Source organism: Euprymna scolopes, chromosome 14, assembly GCF_053919585.1.
Source record: "Euprymna scolopes isolate OS-2025 chromosome 14, ASM5391958v1, whole genome shotgun sequence".
In the NCBI taxonomy this organism is placed as follows: domain Eukaryota; kingdom Metazoa; phylum Mollusca; class Cephalopoda; order Sepiida; family Sepiolidae; genus Euprymna; species Euprymna scolopes.
The window spans coordinates 68721243-68744671 of record NC_136495.1 but is presented as its reverse complement, the minus strand read 5'-3'; the positions used below and the strand labels follow the sequence as shown (position 1 = coordinate 68744671).

General features: G+C 29.8%; 1 protein-coding gene across 21 annotated transcripts in view; it reads right to left on the bottom strand.

The window, feature by feature from the left end:
- LOC145293059 (myotubularin-related protein 13-like) overlaps window positions 1–23429 on the bottom strand; it is a 508291-nt gene that overhangs the window by 105741 nt on the left and 379121 nt on the right. For 15 of the 21 annotated variants that reach the window (XM_080139396.1, XM_080139404.1, XM_080139388.1 and 12 more), the window contains 4 exons: window positions 21581–21714; window positions 18278–18447; window positions 13957–14153; window positions 11882–11917 (listed from right to left, as the gene is read on the bottom strand). In XM_080139396.1, coding sequence (XP_079995522.1) covers window positions 11882–11917; window positions 13957–14153; window positions 18278–18447; window positions 21581–21714 — 537 coding nt within the window. The remainder of the gene's footprint in view (window positions 1–11881; window positions 11918–13956; window positions 14154–18277; window positions 18448–21580; window positions 21715–23429) is intronic. The other 6 variants (XM_080139398.1, XM_080139410.1, XM_080139393.1 and 3 more) reach the window with 1 other exon arrangement.

The following is a 23429-nucleotide window of genomic DNA, read 5'->3' as shown; positions in this document are numbered from 1 at the left end:
ACTTTAGTCTTGTGTTTTGTGAGAAATAAGACCAGAATGCTCAATAACATTTGTAAGAGGATATACTTTTTATTTCATATCATACTATATAATAATTCAATCAGTCATAAAAGCTAAGAATATTTTAAACTGAATTTTAAAAAAATAAATAAATGAACAGCCACTCGATCAGAACATATCAGAACAATTCATTAAATAATACGCATGTTATGCGTGCATAATTAAAAACTCCACAATAGCAGAACATTTGATTAGTGGAATCAAACATAAAAAAAAACAATCTTTCAGTGAAGAATTATATTTAAATTGATAAAAAAAAAGTGGGGAGAAAAATAACCAAAGATTACAAGACATGTGACTTTAAAACTAACCAAATTATACTTTAGCATTCGGATCATTCAATAAAATAAATTGTCTAAATAAAAAGTCTTGTGCCCATGCAAAAATGCTAGAATTAGGATATTTGATTTTTGTGCTGGGTCATCACAAACATAGGGAAGGAATAACTATGCAAGGAATTAAAAAAATAACACTGCATGACAAAAAAAGAAACAAAAACTGGTAATCTGTAATTAACAATAAATCCTCTTAAATAGAATGGATTAATAATTAGCATATGAAATCAGGATATTAAATATTTAGTCTGGATCAATGTTTTTACTAATAAAATAAAAATAAACCTAATTGTCCTAATTTAATGGGATGTGCTCTGATGAACTCATAGCACTTGTGCTTCCTCGACATATATACTCTAGATTAACCCAACAAGCAGCAACTCTCCTTCACTGCTGAGGTCCCTAGATGCCAAAAAGCTTTCTACTTAAATAGTTTCTTCTCTCGGACTATTAGACTTTGTAATTTTCTCCCTGTACTAGCCTGCAGAAGTTTAAATGTAATGACATCTCACTGCTCATTTCCCTACATAGAGCTCCTGGAGACAGTCTCAAATAGTAGCCCTGACATTCATGCGACAATATACATAGTTTGAAGAGGAAAGATTTTTTTTTTTTTTAAATCTTATTAATTTTAATGCAGAAAAATGTATCTTACTAAATATCCTTTTCTCAGGAAAGATAGGTCTGACTATCAGATGTTTTAAATAAAATCAAAATTAACTTCAGAGTGAAGGAACAAACGGTTGATTTTCAGATGACTAATTATCACACCAGATGGGAGGAATATGGTGGAGGATGGAGTAGAAGATGATAAAGCTAGTAAGGCAATAGGAAATGAAGGAGGGAGAGAGACATTAACATGACTGTCATTCAATTTCCGCTCAGCCGTAAAGATGGGAAGGGGAGGAGGGTCTTGTGATTTTACCTTTTAATAAAGACCATATCTATAGATAAAGTTAAAAACATTCAAAAATCCAGATCATATGACTTTTATCAACAAAGTTCCTGCAAGAAACAATGAATGGTTCACCAGAGAGATGAAAACAACTAAAAAATATCTCTAAACACACCCAGAAAATGCCACATTTTCTTGTGGATAATGCAAGAATAAGAAAACCGTGTCTGAAGGTTAAAAAGAAAAAGGAATAAATTCAATCTTTGTCACTAGTTTATGGTACATCCTATATAAGATCCAAGTATAATATATTATCCACAAAACAAAATTTCAAAAAAGATATCCCAGTCATGAAATAGTTCAGTCTCAGTTCTAAGATTAAAGATCAAAGCATGTGTTCATTCCATTTTTTAACTTTGTATTTTATTATTTAAATCCATTTCAAGGAAATTAATTAGATAAAGATGTCCAATTCTGATAATTCCTAAATAAAAATGGATAACATATCAAATACCTTGTGTAAACCATTGTCATCACTTGGCTATTCCAGGTCATCATCATCAGTTTAACATGTTTTCCATACTGATGGATTTTAAAAAATTACTTCCTAGCTAACCTATCTTCAGCCAGGTCATTCTTCTTATTTTCAAATGTACCCTTATAACTTCTGCCCATATTCCTCCTGTTTTGACCCTGTAAACTAATCTTGCTACCTCAACTGTTCTACATTTACTAACCCAAGAACTCTCATCTATTCTTTCAACATGGCCATACCATCAAAGTCTACTGTTCTGCACACATCTTCCTATACTGCCTAGATTAATCTTCCTCTGGGTCATCAGATCTAAACTTTTCATGCATTACATTTTCAATCATATCTTGTTAACTATCGTGTTGAGTAGTTGCAATCTTATCTAAATGAGGTTCTCTTTTTTTGTAAGCTGTATAAATATTTATTGTGTCCCAGACAAGCCCCTTGCTTTGCCTTTAATTTATGTCTAAAATACCTTTGATAATATACAAGAAAATAGAGTAACAAAGGATCTTTTTATGGGTTCTTATTAGAATGGAGTCTGACATGAGGTAATACTTATTCAGCAATATTCAAATAGCAACAAGTTGGAATGATAGATTGAATATTAAGTTTTCTGTCCGGTGGTGATTCTTAACTTATTTATTGCAACTTTAAATTGATCTCTTGTTGTGGACCACAATTTACAAAAAAATTTTTCTGCATGTTAATCAAAATTATTTTCATTTGTGACTGTCCATCTTCCCATTTATTCTGCTCAACACTTTGTCAGATTTTATCCATATTTCTTTTTCTACAGTTTCCTGCAGACAAACTATTTGCTTTTTTTTTTTTTTTTTTTTTTGTTAAATTAATGAAATCAAAATATTAAAAGTAAATGAATAACAATAATGCTCATATCACTTGATCAAATAAACAGAGCATTTCCATTGTAAAATAATTTTTAGTGACAAATTACATTTGGGGAAAGAGTCATCACAATCATTTCACCATGAAAAAAGTGCCTCATTATTTTTTAAATATAAATTTTTAGAGATGGGTACAGTAATAGTGAAACTCTTCAAATCTCAGTGCATTTTGATAAGAAATTCATAACTTTTTACTTTTACATGATCACATCAACATTTTCGGCCATGTTTTTGTCATAGTAAGCTACAGCCACACAAAACTGCAGCAACTGTTTAGACATGATATAAGCATATTTCTCAAAACTTTTTCACAGAGTGAGTGAGTTTTGTTTAATGTCATTTCAACTATGGAGGTCATTTGATGCCAAGAAATAGTTTAAATTTTATCATTTTTGTTCATTTGTTATGTTTTGTTGATATTAGCCTGTTTTAGGAAATTTATTATTTCTTATAGAATGAAGGATTATACATGTTTGGTTTAGCTGTTTTATTTTATGATATAAAAACCCCTTGCAGGTTATTCAATGTGAAATCCAGTCATTTCGGTAAAAGTTTTTATGCTTTAATTTTATATATATATATATATATATATATATATATATATATATATATTCAAATATTTATTCATGTGTTTGGTTTGGTTTCTTTGTGGTGGAAAATTGTTGTTCCTGTTTTTTCAGAACATGAGTTTTGCAAAGAGAAAGGAGGAGGAGGAGTTTAGTTTTACAGTAAATCAACTGCAGTGGATCATTTTATGCCAGATATTGTTTGCACGTGTATCTGATTTGTATAATCTGAAAATAGTTTGTCAGGCAATTCTATTGTATTATGTTTTTTCATTTCCATTTGACTCATGGCCTTGTGTTTTCTCTTCTATGAGATTTGTTTGTGATATTTTGATTGTTTTCTTCTAATTTCATTTTTTATATTGTGCTATATCTGTTGCATAACACAGCCATTTCATTTATAGTTTTTGTTTCTTGTTTGTATTGGGATCATTGATGTCACTTTTCATGATGCTACCTTTGGGTAAGGGCTGATTATACTGGCCTTTTTCTTTGTGTGAAGTTTTCATACAGCACAGTTGATGCTTTGACATCTTGATAGTCTTTATTTCGGAGGGACTCATATTCTGTGGTAGTTTTCTACCTGAGGGCCTTGTGATAGTGTTAGCTGTTGTTCTTGAGTATCTTTTTGTTGTTTTGGTAGGATTTTGAGATGAAGATTTAGATTGTTGTATGGATGTCTAGTTCTTTTATGAAGGTTAGGAATTCATTTAAATTCATATTTGCTAGTTTTCTTATGAGGTTACATTTTTGGCATTTAGAATTGGAAGTGGTTTGTAATGGTTGAGTTACTCTGGAGTAAGAGCAAACTGAATGGGTATTCTCGACAATTTTTCAGGCTTCTGGGAAGGAGATGCTCTGGGTGTATTTAATTTTCATTACCTCTTTTTTTTCTTCCATTCTTCAGCTGAATATTCTAAGCACTTCACACATTTCAGCTGTTGGCAAATGGCTTCCTGGTGATTAGATCCATACATCCACAATTTTTAAATAATTTCCTTCTGGTATACCAATTCTTGCACTGCTCGAACTTCTGACAATTATAACATCTAAGTGGATTAGGGATATAGGTATCCACTTTCATTATTATGTATTCAATCTTAATTTTTTTTTTTTTTTTTTGGGGGGGGGGTCCAATGTGAAGATGTATGTATTGGTGTTGAATTCTTGACAGTTTTTCATTATGCTGATTCTTTTTTACATCAGTCAAAGATTGTTTTTGTTTTTTAATTTTTATTTGTTCATCTATTATGCCGTTATTTCATCATTGTATGAACTCTAGTTGTTATTTCTTCCATTTCAGTATCTGGGTCTGTACAAGTATCAGTGTCTGGATGTGATCTATTTCATAATTTCATTTACGTTAGCTTGGGATTTATTGTCAGGTGCTATATGTACAGTTTTGGATTTCATCGGCTATACTCCCAACTATCCCATAAGGAGATGCGTCTAGTGGGAAACCCATTCCCCCAGTAACAATAGGGTTGCACAGCCAATATACTCATGCTGATGGATTGACAGTTTAAATTTCTGTCCCTGGATTTTCATTCAGTAAAAGAAGGGATTATGCATCCTTTCTCAGTAAGACTGGCCCTGCAGCCATTGTCTTAATTCAGATTTTGTAGCTTTGAAAAAGAAATTGGATCAGACCTCTCCAACTCCCAATCTAGTCCAGGTAAGGTAAGACGTGTTGGGAAGTGAGGGTGCTAAATCCTGACCTCCAAGTCCTACAAACACCAGGGTCCCATTCTAAGGCATCATGGGTCACCACCCACGGCCAACAGGTGGCCCTATTGAGGGACTTTTACTTTCTGTAGGGGAACAGTCACTTTATTCTGATGCCCCACCAACAGGGTCACTTTCTTATAGAAAATGTCATTTGAGAAATTAAATTTTAACTTACTTATTTGAAAGTTTTTCACTAATATGACAATTTCATAGTTAACTTTCAAATAAATAATTTAAAAAATTTTTAATTTATATGCATTTTTTATTTTTTCCAAATCGGAAAAAAACCCAAAAGCATGGCAAAAAGTAGGTTCTTGTTTATGAAGACCGTAAAATGTGTAGAAAATAACAATAGGTGCATATAGGTTCTCTAATAAATTTATTTGGTTTTGAATAAATTATTCATTAGTTTTTAGAATCACTTGTTAATTCAAAAAACTTAAGTATTCAAAGTATCATTTATCAAAATGCTTACAGATAAAGAGAGAATTTTTACGTATTAGAGCACCCATGAGAATAATTTGCCTATTTCAAAACATAAAGCACTTTTTTGTGGTAAAAATAGATTGCTAAAAAACAAAACAAAAAAAATCACCTCTTTTTTCATCTGAAAACAGAAAAAAAAAAAAAAACAACAAATACTAAGAACAATATCAACATCAATAAGAAAAAAAACAAAACAGAAATAATTCAAATAAAATAATTAAAATTATTTTATAAAATCAAAATAAAAAATAAAACCCTGCAGAAATTTTTGCTGAGAGAGAGAGAGAGAAACAGAAAAAATGGCGATGATTTTGCATCCTGGCATCTTTATTAGAGTCTCAGTTGGTCATATTTAAGTTTGAAAAACTTTCATCTTCAATGTGCAGATTTAATGGATGCATCTTTAGAATAGATGTTATTGTAGAGTTCCTTTTTGTTTTGCTGATAAGAACTAACATAAAAATATTTGCATACAATAACATTTAATCATCTATTTAGAATATAAGAACAAATTTAAAACAGATTGCCATTATCATTTGTAAAAATAATGGAATTGACAGTGTTTGTTCAGAACTTCCCCCATATTAAAAAACAGAAAAATCTTCACGATGTACATACCATCACAGAACAAAAAGATCATATTCCCAAAATCATATACATTGATAAAGTTTATATATATATATATATATATATATATATATATATATATATAGATAGAGAGAGAGAGAGAGAGAGAGAGAGAGAGAAGATCATTTTTTTAACATTTTTAAGTAATTAACAGTAAATAGTAATCATTACAAGTATAAAAACAAATAAATCTTGGAATTTCAAATTGATTTATCTCCTTTTGTTTATTCAAGACTGCAGAGAGAGAGATACTTCATCTTTGCTTCCTCATAAAACTTGATTTTTTAGTTAAAATAACCCAAAGTACTTGATCAATTTACATGATTTTTGGAATATGACATTTTCGTTTTGTCATGATTATGTATATCATTGTTTGTTTTATTTAAATATGGAAGGAATTATGGATAAGATCCAAACTGACTACTATGCACCTTTTATTTATAAGATCAAAATATCTAGATAAAAATAATAAGCAATCACAAAAGATTCAAAATTTAAATATAAAGTATATTTTTTATCTAATTTATATTAATCTTTTTGTATTAAACTTTAAAATAAGGATGTCTGGTTGAAGAAAGTCATGAAATAACAAATTCAAAACCGATTCAAACTCATTTGGTGTAATCTGTAATAGACTAAACATTGACCAATGATAACAGATTGAATAAATAAATCCAAAACCTTAATAATACAAATGAAATACTTAAAATCTATTTAGATTCTTCAAACTACTGTTCTCATCTTTAGCGTTATTTTCACAATGTTTCGGTCAATGTAACCTTTTTCAGGTGTATTTTGAATTCTGAAGCTCTGTTCCCTTCAAAATTCTGTGCAGATTCTAAAGTTTAACAAGATACACATGAAGAAGGTTGGAGTTTACATTAACCGAAACATAATGAAAAAATAGCATTCAAAATGGAAATAGTAATTTGGAGAATCCAAATTATACAAATAATCAATCATTATCCCAAAAACTAAGAAATGTGAAATAGATTTGTAGAAAGATTGTTCCAAAACTAATTTTCTTTAAAAAGAAGATCATAATTTTTTAAATTATAACAGGATTAAAAATGCTACAACTATTAAAAAAATTATAAATACTTTACAAATTATTTCTGATACTAATTAAAAATAATTTCAGAATTTTTTAAATAGAAAAATAAAAAGTTGATTTTTTTTTCTTTCCACAAGAGATCAAAATGTAAACTAAAGTGTTGAGTTATGATTTTTTTTTTATTAATTAAAAATTAATTGTTTTGGTTTAAATAAAGAAAATTAATTGTAGCATATCAGAAAAAATCTTATTTTCCAAACAGCCTAATTTCCATATACGTTTTATCGATAATTTTTTCTAAAAAGCAAGATTCACTAAAACAGGATCTGAATTTTAGAGAAAAATGAGATTAAAATGATTTTTCTCCTAATTACAATAAAAGAAAATTCTTTAAGGAATACATGGAACAGTCTAATTTTAGTTTTAATAGGATTAAAGAGAAATGGTAAACCATATTTAAAAAAGAAAAGCAAAAACTAGAGAAAAAAAACAATTATTAATACTTCTAGCCACTTAACTTAGCCAAGATTCTTATGTACAAAAATCGACTAACATTTTAAATATTTAAAATATTTTCAACCAATCAGAGTCAGGATTTCTTCAATCTAATACAAGCAAAAAGAATTGTTGAGACAAGGTGCAAAAGATTGCCTAGAGCCGATCCAAAACTATATAAAGCAATTTTTTTAGCAAGAAATTCAGTCAGTCGAAATATACCATGCAGCTCACTAGCATTACTAACTCACACCCACTATAGTTTGCATGTCATAAACATACTCATACATAGTAGTGAGATGTAGTTTGCTTAAAGCATTGTGTGTTAGATATATATATTTAAGGAAGTATTAAAAGGTTATTACAAGAAATGGAAAGTTGTCGGTGCTGAGAAAATACTTTGCCAGAGGATATAAAAAAATAAACTACCAGTTAGTGAAATGAAAACAAAACAAGTATTAGGTAATATAGACAAAAAATAATTAAATAACACACTTAACATGTAAATTTACAGCTCCTACCCACAAAACAAAATAAAAAGATAAATTAGATAAATAAAATACATCTTAATCCATCTGCTGCAGAAACATCTATTTGCTGCGACATAACTTCGGAAGACAAGTTTCAGTCCACACAGTTTACAAGAGATCTGAAACACCAACCATTTGGCAGAGGATTTTCCTCAAAATATATTATGCAACACAGACACACACATTAATTACTGTGTAGAAGTTTGACTTTTCGATTAAGATTTACTATTGATAATATATAGAGAAAATTACTTGCTTTTATTTTCCCTTCTCAACACCAACAAATTTCGATTTCTTGCATTGTGATAACCTTTTAATACCTCCCTGAATATATTTACACATGTTTAAAAGCAAGAAACTGCCACTGACTCACTACTATTACTGATACAATGACACTGACACACAACCAGTTTGCTGGATTCACACAAGTACTCACTCATCTTGCATACAGTGACTTTTCCCTTTTCAATGAAACAACTGACCAGATATTTCTGCTCATATGAATCGCTCACACACGTTTCTATTCATTTATGAAACGAATAAACTTACACTTTCCATGCTACGATGCATTAATTAGATGCTAAAAAGGGATTAACTAATTCTTACATCAAAACTTTCAGAGGGAAAGAACATAGCATGAATAATGAAACATGTCTGAAAGAAATTTATGTTTAGTAATGTTAATCATTATAGCATTTTTCCAATTTTAAAAAAAAAAAATTCTCTTGATATACAGTAGCAAATTTACCATGCTTCCATAGAAAATGCATTGAGAACCCAGACAACCATTTTAATATTGCAGCTAGATATTTGGAGAGATATTATAATATTATTATTATTACTAATGTACTGTGCATGTAAAAGAGTTTACTCTTTTTCCTATAAAAGAATGAAGAAAGAAAAAGAGTTTTGAGTAAATTATGTAAGAAAAGATGAAAGCTATTAATGTAGGCGTGTAACAGCAGCAGCAGCAGCTTGGCAGCAGCAGAGGAAGTATCGGGTATCAAATAAGCCAAGACTTCCAAAGTCAAGACTAACATAACCAGATTGGTGTCTGCATTACTTTCTAAGAAATAACAATTTCATCTGAAGGTTTAAACTTCCATTCTAAACATTATCAAACAAAATGCTTTACTAATGATCTTAGAAGAGTAACTGATATCATATAGATATGAGGCTTTAAAAAGGAAATGGTCAAGTTTTCTTTAGATCTTTATCAACTGTCATCTTTTCATGATAAAAATCACTGAGATACTAACTGTATCAAAATAAAAATGACACGGTCCAAATTTAGTTTAGGCCATTATATTCTGTTCTATCTGTTTTTCTTTAGATGAGATAGTAATTGAAGGAGTTCTAGAAGATTTAAACAAATTTCTTTTCAAAATCCTTTATACATGTAAACATACAAATATATAAGTGAAATTAAGACGCCAGATCTTGGACAAACAAGGAGCTCCATATCTATATAAGAGCTATTTTAATAATAAATTATATTTAGCTTAATAATTTACTGCAGCTTAATGGTTGTTTAAATGTCTAAGAATGTTTGAATTAAATTATAAATTTTCTCATGATCAGATAAGCTATGAAACTGCAGTAAAATCTTATGCTAATTACAATTTATTATTATACGTACATACACACGGGTGTTTTAGGCAATGTTTACAATTTTTTTAATACATTTTTTCATTTCAGAACCATTTGAAGTATTTCATGGCAGTAAAAGTATCTGTTTCCGATCATTTTTGGAGGCGTTGAGAGCTGGAGATAATGGACAACTTGAAAAGCATTCGAATATTAGAATAAAATGATCTGCATTATGATTTGTGTCAGATTAAAAAATTGAAAATCTTATTTGCTGCCGAGTGCTTCTTGAAAGCCGTGAGATGTGAGCTAAAGAATTCTGATGGACACGTGCAAGCAGTGGCTAGTAAAAGCAGGATCATAGCAGGTGTTTTGACTGTGCTTGCACAACAAAATTCATCAAGAAGCTAAAATAAAAAAGGTGCGGCAAGACCATGGTATTGCTATGTGGGTCTTAATAAAGAAAGATGGGCATCAGAGTGGCGATAATGAAGAAAGCAGTGAATAAGAATCTTCGTTATTCCTCACTCAAGAGTTGCTAGGCCCAACTACTAAATGGATGTCGGGAAACTCCCATAACTTTACTAGTACCAATATTTGGTCACCAAGCTCATTTGATTGCAAACTCATGAGCATACACCAACTGTATTTTCTGCAACACAAAGGATGAGCTGACTGCCAGTATTAAATTTGTATTGAAGTGTCTCTCTTAAGACACTGAAAGTCGCATGTCTTAGGTTCAGGTACCACACATAATCTGTGGTGGGGGCTCAGAGTAGTTTCTTCAAGTGAGTTGTATTTGACAAAATATTCTAAGAGATGTACATTGAATTTTGAGAATACATCAATTATTAGCCAAGATACGATGATTTTTCTTTCCCATGTAAAATTTATCTTTAACACCCTCCACACATACACACACTGTGTAGATAATATTTGAATGCAATTTTCAATAACTACTTTTATATTTGTTTTACTTTTGTTATCCATCTTCATGAAAACAGTGACTACATTGCCATTCTTTTTAGCAAAATAATTGATGACAGACAATTTTAAACCTTAATATTTGTGGAAGAGGCCTAAAGTTATTCTTGAAATTTACACTCGAAGGACAAATAAAATTTCAAACTTCCTCCAAAATCATGCAGATAAAGTTTCTAGCCAAAACCATGATCCTCAGTGTAATTATCAGTGAAAGTGACATCAAGTCATCGCTACTTCTTCCTTGGGAGCCTCAGGCTGAACATCAATAGCTATATCGACATTCTGAGCAAGGTAGTGAAATCCCAGATCAACCAGATGTGAAAGCAAGATTCAAGGCCCGGCCATACCAGCCAAAAGACTTGAGGCCTGGATTATCAGAGAAGTTTGTCTACCACACTTTACCTGCTCACCTCACTGAAACCCCCTCAGTTTCTTTGTGCAAGGCAAAGTGGAACAAGACATGAAAAGACTCAGTTGAAACACAAAGAGTAAGCTAAAGGTTACCAGAGCTTTTGGGGACTTAAATTGGAAGACAGTGACAAAAGATCTATAGCTGCTTCCAAGGCTGTCATCAAAGGCAGGTTCATTGCATGAAATAGATGGAACAATTATGAAGACAAGCTGATTCAAGTTGATGAATACATTTAAAAAAAATGAAACTATCATTATTTTTTCTTAGATAGTAATCTTGGGAACAAATATAGCCTGTGTGTGTGTAGGATTATGATTAGAAATAGGAAATAAATAAAAATTCAAAACTTTGATGCATTTTGTTTAATATGAGAAAGTTTAGAATTTATTAGCAACAAAAGCCACCAATTCTGATTATGTTGTCATTGACGATCCCTCAAATATTTTAATTCAGAGAAATAAGTTAACTTGATTTTAGGTATATTATATCATATTGCTTTAAGAAAAAAACAAAAAATTAAATAAATGAAAAATTAAGGAAAAAAAAGGGGGGGGAGTAGATGTGAAAAAAAAAAAGAAAAAACAGGAAAAAATTTGGTAGGGGCAGGGGGGAAATAAAAATGTAACAATCAAATCACGACTACATGGAGTCAACTGTTAGCCAGTGCAGTATGCTTACATACCAGATGGAGAACCTTCACTATAATTACTCCTGGTACCTGCAACAATGTGGAGGAAACTCATAGTCAGCAAATAAAAAGCAGACAACACCATTCACACACACAATGAGATTCATGAAAAATGGTGTTTGTGTTTAAAACTATCCCCCTTGGTAAACAAAATATATTGACATCTTTAAGGAAAATACAAATAAAACAATTTAAATGTCTATATAAGGGCAGAAAAGAAAGTTTATTGGTTTGTCTTTTTTTTAAATATGTAAATAATTATTTTCAATTTCACAGTAAGATTCAAATCCAATAACTAAGACAACATTTAAGAATTTCTAGTCATAAATTTCAGAAATATCTTCTTTTTTTTTTTATTTTACACTATTTATACATTTCAAATTGTTTTCCGCATTTTGCTCTTTCCATTCTCACAACATTTCCACCATGGAACTTTGTAACTTACATGGAATTTCAAACCAATCTGTTTATGTACTGATAAAAATCACCTAAAGTAAGATGAACGCTATAGTTGAAACACTGTGAAAACAGCAGCAAACAAAATAGTCGGAAACATGAGAACAATGCAATTAACCACATCTAAGGAATATTAAAATAATTTAGAGGTTTATGATACCCAAATATTTTTATTAATTGTACAGTTTTTTTTTTTTTTGCTTTTTTTGGGGGTGGGGGGTAAAAATCAATCGAATTGCACGGCAATGACTAATGTTGAAATAAATAAAACAAACTATCCTTCATGCTGCAAAAATTAATAGCCTTAACTATGAAGAACTAAAGATATTTTGATTAACAGTGACCAACAGGAGAATTGATAAACAGAAAATATGTTTGCATTCTGGTAAAACATAAAAAATAAAAAATTATTTCCACAAAATTTACTTGGTTTCCTCTGCCAAGAATTTAATATTAAACTTTGCATGGTGCATTGTTTGATCATCAAACTTCAACAGAACAACATAGAGAGGGTAATAAATATATAAACTACTGATTTAGATTTCATGTTTGCAACTATACATTATATATATATATATATATATACACACACACACACACAAAAACAAAAATCAATTATTTCACAATTTCCTTCAATTCTGGATGGTGTAGATAAAAATATTTCAAATATAATTCGTTGCCAATCAGTAGTGAAAACAAAGTCCTTAATTATTTTGGAAATATGTGATTATACCAATTAGTCGAAAGAAAAAGTAAATAAAGATGAATCAAAACTTTTGCAATTTTTTTTTTTTATATATATAAGTTTGGAACAGGGCTTCAAAATTCAAGCCTTCCTGATCTTGTTTGATAAATATTTAGAGAACTCAAAAGTATTTTTTTTTTCATTTCTATAATGTAAATTATTCTTAAATAAAATTGGTATTTTCTGCTTCTGTAATACTTTTCAGATCTAGCACAAAAATTGAGTTTTGTTCTGTTAATAGATTTGAGAAAATATTCAAAAATTTGTAAAAAGGAAAAAAAAAATTTCAGGAGAAAAGAACAGACTGAGTCAGTAAAGATTGGTATGATGTAATATTATTAAGGGTGGGTATTTATCTATCTCTCTCCTATGCCAAGAAGATGTGGCACAAGGGTCGGAAAGTGGGATTGAAGAGCCAGCATTCCAGAGCAGGAGCACTCTAACATACAAAAATGCCTAGGTAGCTTTGCTGGCATTCCCTGATAAAGCTGCCTCAGGCAATTAACAATAAACCGAAGGAAAAAAATATCCCTGGCTGAAGAGGTATCAACCTGTTGGCACATAAGTAGTTTGTTTTTTGGGGAGCTTTTTGTACTTTTTTTTAAAAAGTTGTGAAATAAATCCACTTTCTGAAATTAATAGTAATACAATTTTGAGTGGATATACTAGTTTTCTGCAGAAATGGGTTTAAACACAATTTCTAATCAAAACTAAGTTCAATATTTTGTTTTATGCCTGCAAAACTTCTCAAATAATTTTTCAGAGAAAGTAAGAATCACAACAAATAAGCAAAATAATGGCTTATAATTTCCCTCCTCAAAGTTAAGAAAGTAAAAAAGTAAAAATGTGGAATTGCAAGAGTACTTACTGGAAAGTTCATCATAGGCTTCACTATTTGGTCGTTCTGATTCACTGTCTGAGGATCGAGGTGACAGGCTTCGCCTGGACGATGGAGGGGTTGGCAACATATACTTTTGCTTTCGAGAGGATTGCTTTGGTTTCAATCCAGCTTTCCTTACAGTCTTCATCAGGGTTTTTTTGGCAAATTGCCTGAAATCAACACCACTATAAGCCTTTATATCGTCTTCTGTTCACGATTTATTTAACAAAATAAAAAAATAAACTGTTTCAACTTTGCCGAAACTTTACGATTAATTCTTATTCAAATTCCAGTATTATATTTTAGTGCTGGTGTATTTGAGAAGTACCGAATTTCTGATCTTGGAAAATTTAGGTCATGCGGTATTACTGTAGATTGTGTAAACTTTTTTAAAAAATGTTATCTTTAAGAGAGGAATTTAATAATAGATTTCAAAAAGAAAGAAAAAAAAACCATCTGACTTAAGAGCAATCAAATCATAAATTTACAGAAATAAAATGAACCAGTTTAAAAAAAAAAAAAAAAAAAAAAAAAAAAATTCAATATTTTGTTTAAAGATTTAATAGTATATCATTAATTTAATGAGAATATATGCCTCTTTTCTGGCTGGAAAAACTCACTAAAAAGTATATAAATACCTCTACACAAAATGAAACCATAATAAAGTTATTTTTAAGTAAATTCATTGAAAAGGGATTATTTTAATGTACAAATAAACTCAAGTAAAGTTACATTCAATTTTTTTAAATATATTGTTCGTTTAAAAAGATTTATTTTGTATTATTTGTTTTTTTTATAATTTAAATTTAATTGTTTTGTTCTTCTGAAAATTTATTCATAACTGTGCATAATTTCGGATGATGTGACTTTTTTGAGTTTACACCATCTAAAATAATGTCACAGGACTTGAATATCCCCAGGTTAGACATTAGGTACCATTCAAATATGCCAGTACCCACATTTTAAAAATAAGCAGAAATTGTTGACGCATTCATGTTCTCTTATCAGCATAAAGTAAATAATTTAGCTATTTAAATGTAATATTCATATTTTGTCAAATGTTGAATTATGTATTTATTCCTCGAGTTGGTAATGATTGATTAATCTGTTTCTTCCTACCATATTGATATATAAATTTAACAAAGTATATATCTTTACATTTTCTCCATAACAAGATGATACATATCCTTATATATTTATATTTCGATAATTAAAGCTCAAATTTAGACATTTTTTTTTTTAATATTTAAATAGATAAAATTTCATATGCTTTCACAAATCCTATCCTAAGAAAACTGACAAATAGGACAACCAAAAGGAAACTTTATTAATAGTCAATTCTAATGAGATTATACATCTTCATACATGGAAATATTTTGGTAAGTATATTTTTATAAAGACATTAAAAAAAATCTAATTTAGCTATTACAACAATGTTTCGATTGAAAATATAATTATTAAAGCTATAATAAAAATAATAAATATAGCTTCATAATATGAAACATATGAAGTAAAAGATTAATTCCTTCATGGGCATCTTTTATTTTAAGCAATAATATACTTTTAATATTTTATTTAAAAATTTTTTTTAAAGTAATTACAATCTCACAGAATATATATACAGGGTGACCCCCCAAAAAAATCAAAAGCTAAATGGAGGCCATCTAGAACATATGCTGTAGAACGGAGAAAAAAGGCCAAAGACCCTAGTGTTTTTATGTGATGTTTTGAATATAATAAATTAGTTATGACCAAAGGTTGATTTCATTCGGACAAAACACTAAGAAACAGGGCCTAATTAGAGTTGGGGCCCGTTTTTTTGGGTCACCCTGTGTGTGTGTATATATATATATATATATATATATATAATAGATCAAATTCTTAAACATTTCATCAAATAGACTCGCAAATTCATGAAGTCTATCAATAATTTTCTTTACTAGATATTTTGACCTATTTACTCTATTATAAAAAAAAAAAAAAACGAGTTATGGTAGGGTTTTTTTTCTAATCTAATTATGTATATTTATCCCCAGAGAGCATTTGTTATTTATATATTTTGGACTGTTATGTCCATTAGCCTTCTTCAGATGCCTTTTGCCATAGTTAAAAAAGCACCCGAAGAAGGTTGGAGAGTGCAACAGCCATAACATTGTGAACAAGATGAACACAACTATGCAAAGCGTAAAAGTACCAATTTCTCATCTCGGAAACATCATCAAATAATTAAACATTTTCAAAATAAACATGTTAAAATAGAATTATTTCTACATTAGTGGTTCTTGGAAATCTTTGGTTAAGGAATACAAATACAAAGTAATACTCGGCTTTAAATCTAGTTCGACATTATTTTCTATTCGTCAATTCAAAATCACTTAAATTCTGTAAGATGACAAAGAAATCGGTTGTACCAACTTTTACTTTTATATATATAACTAACATGATTAATATTGCCTGGTGGCATTTTTTTTTTTTTCATCTCAAACAAGACGTATTGTCACTTGGATGTCAAGGGCTGCTATTTAGGATCATGTGTAAAAGGGGACTGTGGGCAGTTAAGCAACGAGATGTCTGTCTATATTACAATTGAACTTCTGTATGTTAGTATAGTCAGGGAAATAGGGAAAGAATTCCAAAGTCTAACAGTTCAAAGCAAGAAACTATTAGAGTAGAAAGCTTTCTGGTATCTTGGGACCTCAACAGTGAAGGGGAAGGATTTTGCTGCTTGTTGGGTTAATCGGAAGTATGTATGTCAAGGGAGGACAAGTGCTATGTTAATCGGAGCACATTCCATTAAGGTACTTGCAAAACAGGGATGCAACATTGCAGCAAAAGGACAGAAGTTAGGGCTTGACCAATAGTGTAGGACCTATTAGATCTGAGATCCTTTTTTGGGGGGCCTGTCTAAAAGGAAGGGACTAGTGATAGATGCACCAGATCAGATATGGCAACAATACTTCATGCATGGGCAAATGGTGACTTTGTAGAGGCAAAGGATATTCTCAGGGGTGAGTAATTTTCTAGTACTGTAGAGGGAAAACCTTCTAATAGCTACTTTTCTCAGATCGCTAGACTGTGGAATTCCCTCCCGGTTACCTGCTTCCCTGACTATACAGACATGCAGTAGTTGAAATGTAACATAAACCGACATCTTGCTTGTTTCCTCTAAACATGGTCCCGAATAGTAGACTCTGACATTCAAGTGGCAATATGTCTTTTTTGAGGCAAACATGACTAAAAAAAAAAAAAAAAAAAAAAATGCCATTAATCTATTAGTTCAAATTCATGTTACCTGTGAATGTAAAGCACGGAAGTTTTAAGGATAAGCTCTCTGGGTATTATTAGTTACAACATTCAGTGGTTGAAAAGGTTCTTTGTAATTGTTAAAGGAAAGAAGCTTAGTCTTAGTAGAATTAAATGTTCCCACCCATTTACATCTCCATTACGCTAGAGTGAGGGTAGTTTTTTTAATGTTTCTGCCATTGCCTTGGATATGTGAACATTAGTTTTTCCCCACATGTCTATTATACAGCATGGAGTCATCAGCAAATAAACCCATGGACAACAAAATAGAAGAGGCAAAGTATATATAACATACTTCATTTAAAACTTCTTTCTGTAGCTGTCTCTCCTCTCCTTCTATTACAAGTACTATTTTATACCTAAGGCCAATTTAAAAAAATAAATAAAAATAAAAAAAATTTAAAAAAAAACACTTCACATGTAACCTCTCCCTCTCCATGACAAATTTTGTCCTCGTTGACTCTCAAAAAAATAAATATTAGAAAAAAAATATGTGCCCATATCCTATCTGAGGCAATGCTGAAAAAATGTATTCTTATCAGTTTTGTGGGTGTGTCTTCTGACATTTTTTTACTGTTAGGTAGATACACCGCCTCCAACTTACAAAAAGACAACTGCCCTTTATATTATAAATAATGAAAACAAAAATGTTTGACAGTATAATGTCTGTAAGAAATTGAAATTTGAAGCTTTTAAAAAGCCAATTCAAAAATAATTCCTGATTAAAATGAGAATGCATCGGCTGAAGTCAAGCGTTATAGTTTTACAGTTTATTTGCATTTCGAAATTCAAATATTTTTCTTATAGGTCACTAATCTAGAATAGAACTAAAACCATTCTACTTCATTTAATTTGAAATGAGGAATTAACAGGTTTTATTCTCTTGGAAAAATCTATTCAGATGTTAAAGAGAAGTGATGATCATTCATGCAACTTATGATTTAGAAATGTGAAATTATTATAAAGATAACAAAAATGGCCAAACGAATGTTTTTGGAACACTTACTTCAGAGTAGCATTTTTTTCCTTCTGTTTGTGGATAGGTGTAGGTTGAAGCGTGCCAATGAATGTAAACGTATCAAACACTCGGGCTGGGTTGCGAACTTTATGAACCAATTTTCTGAATGTCTCAACATCATCAGATCCAACTTCTTCATCAAAAACAATCTTCATTAACTACAACAGAAGAGAGGAGAATTCACAAATAAAATTGTATTTTCAATTTAAATTCTATGGCACTTCTTTGGTATTAGAACGAAACTCAAAAAATCATAAAATTAAATTTTCATTAAAAACCCGACGGAACTTAAGTTTTTGTCAATTTTAACTAAAAACAATGTTATCTACTTAATTGTCACAATTAATTAAATATTACTGCATTATTGCATACAACATTTTATCGCTTTACGATACAAAAATCGGCCATATTTATTTTTTGAAATGTAAAACAACAAAGTAACTAATAGTTTGGAATGTTAATAACAAAGGATTTATTAAAATAACATAAATAACAAAATGAACATATATATATATATATATTTATTTTGTTATTTTTTGTTTTGGATTTTTTATATAGAAATATAACTTGAATAAACATCAAATTGGGCTAGGAGTTTTCAAAAAGTTACCAGGAAGTGGAATAAGACAGAATGCAGTTACCTCCCCTACTACAATGCAAACTCTTCTTTTTATACAAATTATGTAAATTAGCAATTTATTCTAATAACTAGTTTCATTGATAATTAATTTTCCACCTTATCGGGGGGGGGGGGGTACTTTTTGAATATTTTACTAATTTCGACATGACAATGGAGTAGATGCCATCAGTTTTACTCGAAATTCAATATTTTGATTTTCGGTTTTCATTCTAATACTGAAGAAGCACCAAAATCTTTTAATTGATATTTTATCATTTCATTTATTTTTAACTGACAAAGGTTTTCTATTGCAGAGTTTCACTAAAAATATGTTGCAGGCAAATTTTCATCTATCAGCTATCATAAAGCATGCATGACCACAAAAATAAACATTTTCACGGATGATGGAAGAGTCCTTTAATCTTCTGGTGTCGTGGGAGCACTGCATTATTTCATGCATATCTTAGACAAGAATAGCCTGGCGATACTCATATTTCTCCAGGCTTCGGGTCATATATCTGGTATTACTAAATGGTCACCTACTTAATACTTACGAGTATTTATTTTAACATTGCTTAATTTCGATGATCTAACAGAAACCAGTTTGACGATGTGATTATGTTGTATGATTTGCCTAAGCTTAACTAATTATTGAACTTGAATGAATTACATACAACCTACAGGAAACTAGCCCAGCTAGTAGTAGTCAGTGTTACGAATATGTCAAGCTTCATTGTATATAGTTACAATCATTTCCAGTATGAATGTGTTGGACATAATGTCGTTAATTACAGAAATTATATCACATGTTCAATGTTAAGTTATATTACTCCACTGTTCATCCAACACCAACCAGCATGTAAAATAAAAAAAATAAAAAAATGTTAAATGAAATAATGATATAGGTTTATATATATAGTTAGTATTAATTGACTTTTACAGATGTTTGTGTGGGATGAATCCCAAACTAATCAGCCAATCATTATGAATTATGAACCAAGCTGCTAGGATGAGTAATGTGGGCTAAGTTTAGTTTTATGCAAAGGAGGAAAATGAAAGACAAAGTTCTTTATGGAAATTCAGATAACTCTGATTTAGGTATTAAGCATCAATTAATAAAATATTCTTAACTGTTCAATTTCTTTGAAATATTTTAAATAGTTTGTGGCAGTGGTTGGGCATAATATGGACACCACCCAATTAATGAATATTCCCCAAATTTCAGCTTCTTTGGAGAATTTAAAGGATTTTTAGAGGACATAATATAAGCAAAACCTGACATTTGAAAATTCAAATATTTAAAAAAAATTTCCAGAAATTTGATTCATACATATTAGACATTGATTAAACAAGATTTCCTGAATTTCAATTCTGTCTTAAGCCACAAATTTAAGAGATTTTTTCATCAATATCATATTTTGTTTAATGTCTGTTTTACAAGCTAGCATATATTAAATAACAAGATTTCAATTTAATAAATTTTGATCAAAATTTGAAATAGGATCTTAGACATAAGGTTTAAATGCTCATATATCTTGATTTTTAAATTTGTAAGAAAACTAAAAAAAAAAAAAAAAAAAATGGTACAAAGCTCTTGTTTAGTGAATTCTATTTAACAAGCAAATAATCATTCTGCTTGAGCCGTATATATCCATAACACATTTACAAGAAAATATGCAATTGATCAGAATACTAAATAATTTTAACAAGATTTTTCTTTTGTTCTTTTCTTAGCAGCTTATTCTGAAGTGACGCCATGAATAAGAAATCATCCAATTATTTTGTAAACAACCCAATTTTTGCCATGTGAATTTTAATAAATCTATATAGCTATAAAAGTGAAATTGTCTGTGTGTACGTCTGTCTGTGTGTGTACATTTCCCTACCAAATTACTTAATTTTCAGTCTACAGACTAGAGATTTGACATAAGGGGTTTTAAATTTGGGAAAATCTTTTTAATCTGTTTTCTGCCAGAAACTTAACTGTCAAGGGGGTCAAAGTTCAATAGTTTGACCTTTGAAAACTACCAAACTCTCTGCCAATTTTGGGTTTAAACACTTGAAATTTTAGATATAGGTTCCTTGGATATGGATCAAACTTTTTAATTCGAGTCCAAAATAATAAATGTTATGGGGTCAAAATTGGGGTCAAAGTTAAAAAAAATTTCACCTCTCAGCCAATTTTTGGTCTAAACATTTGACCTTTGCAGACTCTACCAAACTCCTTCGCCAATTTTTGGTCTAAACATTTGAAATTTTAGATGTAGATTACCTGGAGAGGAATCAAACTTTTTAATTATATATATATATATATATGCACATAAAGTTAAAGTTATGAACAGTACATAGGACCCGAGCAAAGCCAGGCTGAACTACTAGTATCATATAGTTTGATATATATTTATTCACATATCAATGAATAAGCTGCCCTTAAAAGATGTTATAAAAAGACCGAAGGCTAGGGGACAGGGGTTGAGTGATTAAAGTCTCTGTTCAAAGAATTGCACTACTTAAAAAATTATGTGTTTGTTTTTTATAGCAAGGTTATAATACAGACATCAAGAGCATATATGCAAATTACTTCAGAAATGTCAAAAAATGAAATAAGTTTAAATTATTAACAAAAGTGTACACAAACATTTTCTTTAAGTTTAAGAAAGAAAAAAACTTACTTGAAATATGCTGGAACGTAGCTGAAGGCCCTCGTGTAACCACTGATCTAAATGTTGCAAATACTGGACACTGATACGCTTTTCCCGAGTGAGAGTGGACACTGGGAAACACCGTACCACAATCTGTTCACAAGCTGCATAAAATATAAAAAATACATTGAATATCAAAAAGAGAAAAACAGCTACAAATGACTCTAGATAGAAGTTTTAAACTATTTTAATAAAATTGATCACAATCAATTTCATATATTTATAAACAAGATTTCAATTTAAATGAAAATTGTTTCTTAGTATTGTTGCTAATTTATTAAATATTAATTAAAAATGTTAGCAGTTGGGTTTTACAGCACAATTTATGTTTAAAGTAAAAATAATTTCAGAAAAAGTATTGACTAAGTTTGTTATCAGTAAGTGTAACAAACAAATTCAGTAGAGAACCTGTATTTCAAATTCAGTTTCAAAATTTCCAAAAGTTTAAAAGGAAAAAAGGAAAAAAAAAGAAAAAAAAATTAAAAATCGAATCATGATGTCAACATTCTAATGTGAAATAATTCAATCACACAAAAAGGATAAAAATCCAATTTTTGAATCTTAAATAATTGATCACAAATCCAAGTTACACTGCCAATCATTATAAAAACATATATATATATATATATATATATATTCTTGTCTAGAATTCTCCCTATTTTAAAAAAACAAAAATAAAGATACTGTATGATGTATGGCACCATGACAAAAAAAAAATATCATATTCCAAAAATTATGTAAATTGATCAAATAGTTTAATTTTTTTAACAATAATCATTTTTAAGTGATTAATAGGAATTCATAGGCATTAAAACATAAATCTAGTAAGTATGAATTATTTTTGAGTTATACCTTTTTTTTTTTTTTTTTTTTTTTCCCCAGATGGTGGGAGAGTTTGTTTAACCAGCATATCGACCTTCTTTAGGTCATTCTATTCTGTATACAAAATTTTAATTTTTAGATGCTTTCAGAGTTGATTTTCGCTGGGTATATTCAAGATATAGTTTGTTATTTGATGGCATTTATATTTTATAGTAAAGATTTGCTCTTTTTAGGAAATTTAGAATGGTTTTAGGGTTTTCTTTTTCAAAGAGTTTGTTTAAGTTTGGAGCCTTGTAGTAGTGTTGACGAATTTGTGCGAGTTCATAGCAGTCAAGTAAAAAATGTTTCATCGTATAAGATTCATGACATGGTATACATTTGGAAGGTTCTTTACTTTTTAGTCTGTAGGAATGAGTTATGGTGTGTCCTATCCGGATACGTGATAAGACTACTTCTTTATGTGATTTTCTGGGATCTAGTAAGTTTTTGTTAAGTATAGGTGCAATTTGGAAGAGTTTATTGTTTTAGCAATTGTTCCAGTTTTCTTGCAAAATGGAGAGAGAGAGAGAGAGAGAGAGAGAGAGAGAGAGACACACACACACAATCACTCCTCCGATACTCATAAAATTAGATTTTCTTATTTAAAAATAAAACTACTTGATCAATTTACATGATTTTTGAAATATAATAATTTTCGTTTTGTCACAGATATATACACCAGATTTTTCTTTATTCTTGTTTTTAATATAGGTGGAATTCTGGACAAAAACAAAAATATTTTTTCTATCAAAACACGTTTTCCATTGCAACATGTGCAAAGGATTAAAAAAAAATAATTTGAGTGATACATAAATACTGAGAAGCTATTCTTTTTTTTCTTTAGTAAACCATGCATAGAATACAAACCTGTTTTAAGGTTGGTGATTTTCTTCTCTTCTGTTACAAATCCGTATAAACTCAGCAAAAATTGTTCTTTTAGTCAGAATCAATAAATCAA